We start from the raw sequence: 12164 nt of genomic DNA, 5'->3' as shown, positions 1-12164 counted from the left end.
GATTCACTTGTTTTGCAATTTTGTTTGAATTTTTTATTTTCCTCCTAATTAATGCTTGTGCCTTCTCTTTATAGTAGAATAACATAACTATTTATTTACAAAAGAAACAAAAACTTTTTTTTTGTCTTTGTATCAATGTAGGAAATGAAAAATTTTGAACATAGGCCTAATTTGTGGTCTAGTAAAATTTTTTGTTTCATTCTAATGGATTCATTGTTTAATTGAGATAATATGAAAAATAAGAATCACATTTTTACACAAGTTTTGTTAAAATATCTATAGTTAGAACTACGAATTATATTATATCTTTTAAGTTGTACCTATAAATTGAATTGTGTATTTGTGAAAATTTCCGTAATATATTATTTTAATTTTTTATCATAGCTAATTTGATTGTAAAGATTAATATCCTAAGTCCTGTAATAAACAAATTACATCTATTATGTAATAGTACAAAGCTCCAGTTTGTCCCTTTTACTTGTCCTGAAAAAGCTAGTTAACCTCTTAGACTAAATACACTTCGGTACAAAAAAATATTACACTTAACTGAGTAAGTTGATGTGTCACCCAGAGTAAAACCACTGTTATGTAGCCAAATAACATCATAAGACATTCTAGTTAAAAATAAGTTTTTGTAGACCACGATTTGAAAGAACACATAAAAAAACTTAAGGAAAATATCTCAAAAGCCAGTGAAGCTTCACTAATATCAAAAGAAAAAGATAAGCAAGTAAAGCATTTTTGTAAAGCTTCAAAATAATCCAACGTGAAAATTATGGAGATTTTCAAAATGTCAATAAAAAATTATTGTGAAGAAGCAAAGTGTCCAATAAATAATAGTAAATAGTTTAACAGCAGATTCCTTTAAAAAAAGAATGAAGATATTTTACGTTTTGTGGAAAACCCGCGGAGAACCGTTGATATTAAGGAAAGAAAGATACCGAAAACCTCAATAATAAGTAGTGTACTCACAATTTTTCTTGAATTATATGCTGTAAACTGAGATGAATCCAATATTATATTAACCACTTCTCACTCGTTAAAAATGAAGAGTCAATTTAGATCATATAATTAAATATTAAGAAATTACCTCATTGCACATTTTATTGTTGATTACCAATAATTTTGACTAATATTTCACATTTTGTAAGAAAATTATAACCTTCGTATATATTATTAAACAAAAAAATTTTTGGTAACTAATAACATATGATGAAAGTATCGTATATTTCGTTCTTAAATTTACACTGTAGGGTATACCTCTTAAGTATTGACAATTTGGTGTGACGTTATTACTACGCCGTTGCATTTACATTACTTTATTTATTTTCACATACACTTATTACTATTCGGAAACACGAGGAATTAAGCATCCTTAAAGTAATTTAGATCTATATGTCTTATTACACCAATGGTTTAAACCTTGTTTTTTTATATTTTACTTAGCACTAGAGGTAAACTTAGCCTTACTTACAGAAATCAAGGGCATTGGTGTAACGGACCATTTTACATGCAATTTTGTATTTTAAAATTATTCATGTTATTATTATCAGTATAGGCGTAAATAACAGTAGTAAAGAGATAATATCACATTTTGTGGGATAATTTTTTCTATAATAATTTAGCCGGTTAACAAACTATATATGTACAGCTTAATAATGTCAAAAAAATTAGACTTTTCTACATATAACAAAATTTTATTTTACATCCACCGCGAAATTATATTTTGCTTATAAAAATGTGTCTTATTTAAAAAAAAAACATACCCTAAGTAATTATAATTTTGGAGATGTGCAACAATACTGTACAATGAGTTAGAAAAATGAAGAAAGAAAATGAAAAAGAAATGCTAAATAAATGCTGATCGGGCAATACAATTTACAAGTTGTCAGTACTTAGGTAGGTTTACACTAAGAGTTCTTGGTATCTTCCACAAATTTTATAATAAATACGCCTTCAATTTTACTAAAATATTTTGAATAAGGAAACTCTTACATCTTTATTGTTTTAATTCTAAAAATTATATGTATTAAATATAAAAAATGCTTTATTTTATGAAATCAAAAATAAGAATGGTAAATAATAAACCTGGAATTGATACATTGGCAACAGCGTTATGAGATAAATAAACATATTAGACTAAGACCGGAGTATTTAAGTAAATTTATCTTAATAAAAAGTCGCAAAAAGTTTGGGTGCTACAGGGTGCTAAAATGATAATTTTAAAATTATAACTAAAATTATTAACTCTCATATTGTGTGGAATTTTTATACATAAATAAAAAAAAGTCATTAGCCTTTTGTACAAATAATACGAGAAAATCCCGGTAAACCAAATTTTCAGTTAATAACACATTCTAAAAAGTATTCTTTTTAGCAACTTAATTTTGATAAACTAGATATGAGATAAATTTATTAGGATCTAGCTTTCTATATTTTACCACCGTTTATAAAATTTGAAATTATTTCTGCCAAACTGTCTTTTTATGGTTACTGACCTCTTGTCATTTGATCATACGCTGTTATTCCTTAAAATTGGAAAAAAAATATGAAAAGCTGTGGGGAATAATTTGGTAGTACTATAACATAATTTACCTTATAGTACTGTAGCTTCTTATGATTTTAGTAATATTTAGTTTCTGAAGCAACTCCTTTTACGAATAAATGTTTGTTAATCTTTTAAAAAGTTTGGTATAGTTATCTAGACATATGCGCATCTATGCTTCTTTCTTAGATCTTAGTCTAGGGAGTCTAATAAGTCTAGGGAGTTTTAAGTATTTTTTGAGCAGGAAAATGCAAATAAGTTTTATTAGCATATACTCGTATATTGGCCACATATCGCGATTATTTCAGTGATACTATCTACAGTTCTGACAGCAATTTCAATTACAATTGGTTAGCTTCAATACCATATTTTTTCATTACATTTCTCAAGGGATTGAGAAATACTAGCGTGTTAACTTAATAAAACTTATTGCATGGCATAGAATCGTTGCTTCAGGCTATCGTAAGCTTATATTATTTCTAGCTTCGATGCGCCATCATTCCGGTACATTTATTTTTATGCCGTAACTTTATTTGGATATTGCCAATATGTTAATAATATGGTTTCTTGTGTATCCGTAACACTAAACAGTTGTTTTTTGATTGTAAGAAAAGATTTATTAAAGTCGGATATCTTCATGATTCTTAGATATCATTATTACACTTTATTATTATAGCACCCGTTCGTAAAGAGATAATGAAATACAATCATATTTTTTGAATAGATCTCATGTGCAAAGAAATATATTATTTTTGCTTCCGAAAATTCTTAAGATTTTTCTGCAAAATTTAAAAACAAAAATTGAGGGAAGTCATAACCATAAAAACTTAAATATTGAACTAACACAGTTTATTACACGAAATTATAATAGTTTTTAAAAGTTATTGACAAAGTAATTTAAGGTGCTTTTGTTAATTATTTTTGATTATCAATTTACGTAATTGCCATTTGTCATAAAATATAATTCCCTAAAAGTCGATTCACTTGTTTTGCAATTTTGTTTGAATTTTTTATTTTCCTCCTAATTAATGCTTGTGCCTTCTCCTTATAGTAGAATAACATAATTATTCATTTACAAAGGAAACAAAAACTTTTTTTTTTGTCTTTGTATCAACGTAGGAAATGAAAAATTTTAAACATAGGCCTAATTTGTGGTCTAGTAAAATTTTTTGTTTCATTCTAATGGATTCATTATTTAATTGAGATAATATGAAAAATAGGAATCACATTTTTACACAAGTTTTGTTAAAATATCTATAGTTAGAACTATGAATTATATTATATCTTTTAAGTTGTACCTATAAATTGAATTGTGTATTTGTGAAAATTTCCGTAATATATTATTTTAATTTTTTATCATAGCTAATTTGATTGTAAAGATTAATATCCTAAGTCCTGTAATAAACAAATTAAATCTATTATGTAATAGTACAAAGCTCCAGTTTGTCCCTTTTACTTGTCCTGAAAAAGCTAGTTAACCTCTTAGACTAAATACACTTCGGTACAAAAAAATATTACACTTAACTGAGTAAGTTGATGTGTCACCCAGAGTAAAACCACTGTTATGTAGCCAAATAGTATCATAAGACATTCTAGTTAAAAATAAGTTTTTGTAGACCACGATTTGAAAGAACACATAAAAAAACTTAAGGAAAATATCTCAAAAGCCAGTGAAGCTTCACTAATATCAAAAGAAAAAGATAAGCAAGTAAAGCATTTTTGTAAAGCTTCAAAATAATCCAACGTGAAAATTATGGAGATTTTCAAAATGTCAATAAAAAATTATTGTGAAGAAGCAAAGTGTCCAATAAATAATGGTAAATAGTTTAACACCAGATTTCTTTAAAAAAAAAGAATGATGATATTTTACGTTTTGTGGAAAACCCGCGGAGAACTGTTGATATTAATGAAAGAAAGATACCGAAAACCTCAATAATAAGTAGTGTACTCACAATTTTTCTTGAATTATATGTTGTAAACTCAGATGAATCCAATATTATATTAATCACTTCCCACTCGTTAAAAATGAAGAGTAAATTTAGATTCTATAATTAAATATTAAGAAATTACCTCATTGCCCATTTTATTGTTGATAACCAATAATTTTGACTAATATTTCACATTTTGTAAGAAAATTATAACCTTCGTATATATTATTAAACAAAAAAATTTTTGGTAACTAATAACATATGATGAAAGTATCGTATATTTCGTTCTTAAATTTACACTGTAGGGTATACCTCTTAAGTATTGACAATTTGGTGTGACGTTATTACTACGCCGTTGCATTTACATTACTTTATTTATTTTCACATACACTTATTACTATTCGGAAACACGAGGAATTAAGCATTCTTAAAGTAATTTAGATCTATATGTCTTATTACACCAATGGTTTAAACCTTGTTTTTTTATATTTTACTTAGCACTAGAGGTAAACTTAGCCTTACTTACAGAAATCAAGGGCATTGGTGTAACGGACCATTTTACATGCAATTTTGTATTTTAAAACTATTCATGTTATTATTATCAGTATAGGCGTAAATAACAGTAGTAAAGAGATAATATCACATTTTGTGGGATAATTTTTTCTATAATAATTTAGCCGGCTAACAAACTATATATGTACAGCTTAATAATGTCACAAAAATTAGACTTTTCTACATATAACAAAATTTTATTTTACATCCACCGCGAAATTATATTTTGCTTATAAAAATGTGTTTTATTTAAAAAAAAACATACCCTAAGTAATTATAATTTTGAAGATGTGCAACAATACTGTACAATGAGTTCTTTAAATTCTAGGCAACTGGCTGATAAAATAAACATGACCTAAACTAATCTTTAAGCATATCAAATTCTTGATGAATAAAATATTTTATAAAATTAAAAATATCACATTTTTTTAAGTTCATTAGTTTGGTTCCTATAGCAACAACATACCCTAAGCTCTTAGGTTATTCGCAACAGTTTTAAAAAATACAACATTAAATTTAAGTAACTACAGAAGCTTGTTAGTCGTTCACTACTATTGTTTGAGTCTTTAGTAGCTTCTAAATTACCACGAGTCACTTCTTCTTGACACCTACCAATAGAGTCTATATCTACATTACTCATAGGAGCACCATTTACTTCTAAAGGAGAAATACAATAGTTCCTAGATATAAAATGTATCATGCTACCATTGGCTAGAGGTCCATCTAATAAAGAGTGAATATGACAGTCACACGGAAAGTGGTTTTGTATCACAGTCAATTTCTCTACCTCGATTAATAAAGTTTCTGCTCGAGGTATCTCCAAAATATGGTTACCCTGAAATCTTAAATGCCCTATGTGTTGTTCCCATGAAAAGTTCAAAAACTGGATACCATCTACTTTATTATTAAGAATATTTAGACTCTTAACATATGTCATATCATTAAATGCATCTCCTTCTATTATACCTAAATCAGACTCTTGGATGGATAGGTAATTGACATTTGTTAAGCCTCTAAATATACCACCTCTTAATCCCCTCAAGTCCATGAAAGCAAGCTGTAAGTGCCCTAAGGTATCTAAACCATTAAAACAATCAGGCTCAATAGTTCTTATGCCAGAGGGTAGAACTATACGGTCTATCTCAGTCATACCTGTAAAAGCGTTGCTTTCTAACTTTATAATTGGGTTGTGTGTTAATATTAGTTGCTTTAAATTTACAGTGCCAGCGAAAGCGTAACTCTCGATTTTCTTAATTTTGTTGTATGCCAAATTAATAGAAGTGATATTTTGAAGTCCAGCGAATGCAAATGGAGACACAGTTTCGAGTGGAGTATGCTGAATTGAAAGGTCTCGCAGCCTTGGTAACCCTCTGAAAAAAAAAGTTTTATTAAAAAAAAGGTATATAATAGGTAATATTATATAAGAATTTTTTTTAGGGATATACACTTATACAGGGTGTCCCGTGAGGTATGGGACAAAATTTTACTACGTCTTCTTCAGATAAATTCGAGTCGAAAATGTCCCGTGAAGTAGGCCGAGTGGCATGAATACTTTTTTTCGTTTGTTATTCTGTTGGAGTAGTTGCGTCAGAAATTTGCACAAATTATTTTCATGTTTGTTCATACAATTGAAGAATACGCAGGCATGCTGCTAGTATACGGATATTGTAACGGAAGTGTTAGAGCAGCAGTGAAATTGAAGAATACCTGATAGAAAAAGATCTATCTAACTGAGATCGAAAAGATCAATTCCAAATCTGTCTCTCATACGTCCATCAGTAGTTGCCCAAGTTGCAATACTAGATAGTGTTGAACCGTCACTATCAACTAGTGTTCGCAGAATATAATATCGATCTGGTTTTACCCGAATGACTGTATAGAGAACAATGCATAACTTTGGTTTTCACCTATTTCATCTACAACCATTCCAAGCCCTGCACCTCACTGATCTGGCCCCTCAAATGCAGTTCTGCAATTGGCTTATTGCACCTCGTAATTTGGTTAATAATATTTTGTCCACCAATGAGGCTATATACACTGGAGACGGTATCATTAATTGAAGAAATTCTAATTCTTGGCAGCCTAAAAATATCCATGCAACAATCGAACGAAATTTCCAACACCAGTTTTCGTGTGGTTCAGGCTAGTGTTTCGTGTGGTTTATTAGGAAATCAATTAGTCGGACCTTATGTGTTAAACGGTCATTTGACATCTACAATTTACGTTCAGTTGTTACGAGAAGAACTGCCTGTGTTGTTAGAGGATATTCCGATTCAAAGAAGATAACAAATATGGTTACACCATGACGGTGCTCCGCCCCACAGTAGTACAAATGTGACTGAATATTGCAATTTCAAGCACCTTTCCTAAGCGTTGGATTGGAAGCAGGAACGCAGTTTCTTGGCCTCCTTGCTCACCAGATTTAAAACCTATGCAGTAATACTTCTGGTGATTTATGAAGAGTTTAGTATACGCATCAAAATTAATAATAACGCTAACGAGCTAAGTTATAACCACCGTGTTATTGGGACATCTATGTATCTATCAACTATAGTATTAAAACACGCTTTGAACAATTATTGTAAACAGTTTTTTTTAGAGTAGTATAATACTTTTTTGTTAAAATAAAATTATTTTTCGGTACAATAACACTATTAAATTCAAAAAAATCACATCTTGGTAAAAACGCATTTGCGAACCCATATTCATGGGACGTTTTCGACTTAAATTTACCTAAAGAACACGTAGTGAAATTTTGTCCTTTACCTCGCAGGAAACCCTATATATTACAAACATGTGACCATTACATTTTACTATAAATTATTATAAGTAGAATTGATTAAAATTGAAAAAACGATTGGTGCTCCAAGTCACTGCGAAATAGTTAAACTATCATATTTTGAATGCTTCGACAGCAGATCGAGACCATCATAAAAAAATAAAAAGATATCTTAAGGCATACCGTCGTCGCTGTAATCTTACATAACTAAGTAAATTAATCATCTAGAAAATATTTAATTTTATAACAGTAATTTAAATTATACAATTCTATAGTATACAGACTGGGGAATCGATTATTCACGACATAGGGGAGCGTAAAGGCGAAATATGGAAACGCACACACAGGCATTTTGTGCGTTCTTTTCTGCAATATGTACAACTCACATAGAGCTATAGTCCCAAAATTTTTATTATGCTGTGTTATATTAAACTAAAATTTAACAAATTTTAAAAATAGACACTATACAAAAGTAAAATTAAAACTCTTAAAAATTGAATTTTAAAATAAAAGAGTAAAACAGACCTCCCTCTTTAGTTAAACAATAAGTTAACCTATCATAAACCCTATTTCGTACGTCAAAAAGAGTTTTTGGTGAAATAGAATTGCCATAATTAACAATTTTCTCTAAAAACTCCTCGAAATTCGATGACCTACTAAATTTGGGTTTGAAAATAGTCTCCTTAAGATAACCCCAAAAATAAAAATATATATTATATATATCTCTATATTGTATTGACAAACTGCCTCCATAAAGCCATTTAATAATTCAAGCTCTTTCGGAAAGACTATAAAAATCCATGCTGATATTAATCTTCTATTCTATAAAAAATAAAAACAGGCAGCCACTCAGCGGTGCCTTTATTGTGGATAATGTGTAATCGTTAATTCTCCAACCGGTATATAAATTAACTTAACGATTTCACAGAATTTTACGAGATTCCAGGCTATGACACATTCTTAATCCATAGTCTAAACATTTGGTTTACTCTTGAAGTCCACAAATACCTATTATGTTTTTGATTTAATTTTCTTAGCAAATAATGACCGTGCGGCGGCAGTATATAAGACAGGTAGGGTGCAAAAATCAACATGCCTAGTTCTTGTCCTAAGTTGTTTGGAAGAAATGTTAAATATGGATGACTATCATAGAAAAGGAACGAAAACGTCCAGGGGCCGTATTTTTGAAACCATTCGACGTTGATTCGCATACGAAATTAGAGGATTTTGCACGAAAAATCGATATTCGTATTTTCGACCGCTTCGTATGCGAACTTTTTCGCATGCGGTGTCTCGAATGGGTATATACCATTCGAATTTCAAAGTTCGTGTGCGATTCTGCCACTTATCTTGTTTTGATTTTAAACTAGCTTTGTATTTTTTTTTAATTTGTGAGTTTGTTAAGTATTTTCGTAGTGTTTTTTTGTTATTTATTGAAAAAAAAAATAATCAAATGGCAAGATTAAACAATCTTGTGCAAAGAAACGTCGTCGAAAGGAATAGGATGTACTCTTTATTTCTTGACCCATTTGAAATGTATTCAGATGCTCAATTTAATAAATTATATAGATTAAGCAAGACTATTACGATAGAATTGATGTGCTCTTTATGTGCTCCAGAGACTGTAATCTGTCCGCTACTTTTATCCACAAGGCTTGTGCAGTTTTAGCCGAGAAATTTTGGGTGAATTTGCCCGACTTTAATTCTGGGTGCTCTTCCATAAATGAAATTAGTTCTTTCTTTTGCTCACTTGACACAAAACCGCAATATTTTTTATTATTTGAATTCATTTAAAAAAAAAGTCAATTTGCAAAAACCCAAGAAACGCATGAAAAATAAAACTAATGTTTTTAGAGTTAAATTTTAGGTTAGGTTAAAAATCCATCCCGGTTGACACGGCCTCCAATAGCACTCGACTTTGCTACGTTGCCACTACATTTCATGTTCGCATGCGAATGAAATTTCGAATGCTGTTCAAAAATGCACTTTTTAATTCGTGTGCGAATTTTGCCGCTCGACTTTATTCGCATTTGAAGATTCTCGCATGGTTTCAAAAATACGGCTCCAGGTTCAGAAAAGAGAAATAGTGTAAGTGAACAATATTTTTAATTGGTACACAGGTTCAATGGCATCTTCATTTTTAGAAAAGCACTTATACGCGTCTATATAGAGGTTGGTTGATAACTGATGTTACGTTAGATGGAAATGAACTTTTCATTTTTATCGTAGTTTAATAAACCAGGCTTAATCAATCTAAAATATTTTTTAAATGGCGACATTGCCGCGTTTATCAAAACGTACTGCAATTTTGATTTTTTAAATGGAATGCCCTGTATATTATACTTAACAAAAATATATTGCTCTGTGGCCTGTTTATTAGTTAAAGCGCTCTATATTTGGCACAAACTCTAGATGGTCTTATTGGAGAAAAAGACATAATGCAAATAAAATGTCCATTTAGTGTCAGAGACCTCACTCCGGAGGAAGGGATGAAACATAAAAAAATAATATTTTGGAAGATTATTAGAGAAAGAAATGAATCGAAACCATAAATAGTTTTAGCAAGTATGAGGTCAGTAACACACCTTTCTGCGTAAACGAATAAATCATTAAAAAAAAACTATTCGCGACAAAATGAAGTATCAATTTTATTATTTAATTTAATTATTTTTGTTTAAGAAATAATTTTACATTTAAATTGAAACTACTTTGCCTCACCATCATATTATTTAAAAATGCATCATTCAAATAAATTAAAATACGGACCTGAAAATTTTAAGTTAAAAGCTATGTAGTTAAATAATCCGTAGAGGCCATCGGATTATTTATTATTATCCGATTAAAAATGCACTGAAAAAGACTTAGAAATCATCGTTTTTTTACCAAATATGTTGTGATATCTACTATTATGTCTCAAATTGCCATGAAGTATTCCAATATTTAATTAAAAAATTCATATATTTCTTGATTTTTACTATGTAGCTTTAAGCAAAAATTTATTTGTATGCATTCGAGAATTTTAAGTTATACCAAAACGAAAATGCTAAAATACAATTTTTTTTTCTAATTCGAATTATTATTTCCATCTCATTCCGCTGATATATAACATTTGGTGAAATAGCTCTCCCTATGATTCGGAACTGCTTATCACGACTTTACTAATTGATCTATTTTTATACTATTATGTTTTTTGTTTTGTAACGCCTTATTTTTATTTTATTTAGCAATTTTCCAAACTTGGTATGCATAAGTAATTCTTAAGTACTTCTGCTCCCATTTTTTATGCCTTAGAAGCCTTTTTATTAATTTTAGGTTTTCCACTTTTTGTGTGACGTTTTGTATTATGAGTTACTTATTATATTGGGTATTACGTCACTTATAGCAAAAATCAATTTAGAAATTTTTATCTCACACGCTCAACAATTGAAAAGAAGAAGAAAATAGACTTATTCACGTATTTAAAAGAAATATGAACTTAAATCTGTAACGATACCGTTCGATATACTTAATTTAATTTAAGTTCAATAAGTTTTAAATACAATAATTTACTTGAGGTATAATAGATTTTTTTTTTATATACCTAGGAGCTGAGGTTCAATCTATTAATCTCTGAGCTCGTTTCTTCTTTTCAATATCCTACCTAACTTTGTATTATGTAATTAAATCTAATATAGGATTTTTGTACAACTTCTGAATATATCAATTCGTTTCTTCAGGCAACGAATTTATGTTGTTGCTTGCTGCCCTATTTTTCTTACATATAGTATTAGAATAGTCACACAGGTAAATGAAAAGGTCCCAGTTATTCAGTGGCAGTCTAAGGAAATCATTTTTAAAGCAGATATTAGAGATGGGTAAAAGTATATGATTACAACTAACTAACTTAAGAACACTTAAACTATATTGATAGACTGCTAATATAGTGTGTTGATATTTTCAGATCCAAACGTAAAATCTGGTAAACTTTCTGAAAAAATTAAAAGAGTCAGTTAGATTCAAAACTTTATATTACATCCTGCCAATAATTTACAAAGCTGACTTATTAGCATGCTTGATAAGAACTCATAATTAGTAAGTAAAATAAATATTGTAAACATTTTGTTTTCTTTAATTATGGGTACTGAGTAAATATACTTCCTGCTCAATGCAGTAAGAATTAGCAAATTACTGATCTAGGAGGCCTAAGAAAAAGATGCTTAGGATCACAGATCACATGTAATTTGGCTCTTAACAGGATATCAAAAAAATTAAATTAGAATTTAATAAACATTATAAATGTAATGTTATGAATTAAGATAATGTTGAAATTTTTATTTCAGTAACTACTAATTTATATTCTTAAGAAATATTTTTCGTATAA

The 12164-nt window shown here is 29.2% G+C and overlaps 1 protein-coding gene across 2 annotated transcripts in view; it reads right to left on the bottom strand.

Moving 5' to 3' along the window:
* LOC126741272 (leucine-rich repeat and immunoglobulin-like domain-containing nogo receptor-interacting protein 1) overlaps positions 1-12164 on the bottom strand; it is a 266837-nt gene that overhangs the window by 2095 nt on the left and 252578 nt on the right. Inside the window, exon 5 of one of the 2 annotated variants that reach the window (XR_007662150.1) lies at positions 2499-6395. Coding sequence is in view for 1 of the 2 variants with exons in the window: in XM_050447655.1 (XP_050303612.1) it covers positions 5501-6395 (895 nt within the window). In the remaining variant the exon portion in view is untranslated. Of the gene's footprint in view, positions 1-1931; positions 6396-12164 lie in introns of those variants that run through there. The other variant, XM_050447655.1, reaches the window with a different exon arrangement.

The sequence above is a fragment of the Anthonomus grandis genome, chromosome 10, assembly GCF_022605725.1.
Source record: "Anthonomus grandis grandis chromosome 10, icAntGran1.3, whole genome shotgun sequence".
Classification (NCBI taxonomy): domain Eukaryota; kingdom Metazoa; phylum Arthropoda; class Insecta; order Coleoptera; family Curculionidae; genus Anthonomus; species Anthonomus grandis.
This window is presented reverse-complemented; position numbering and strand designations above follow the sequence as displayed.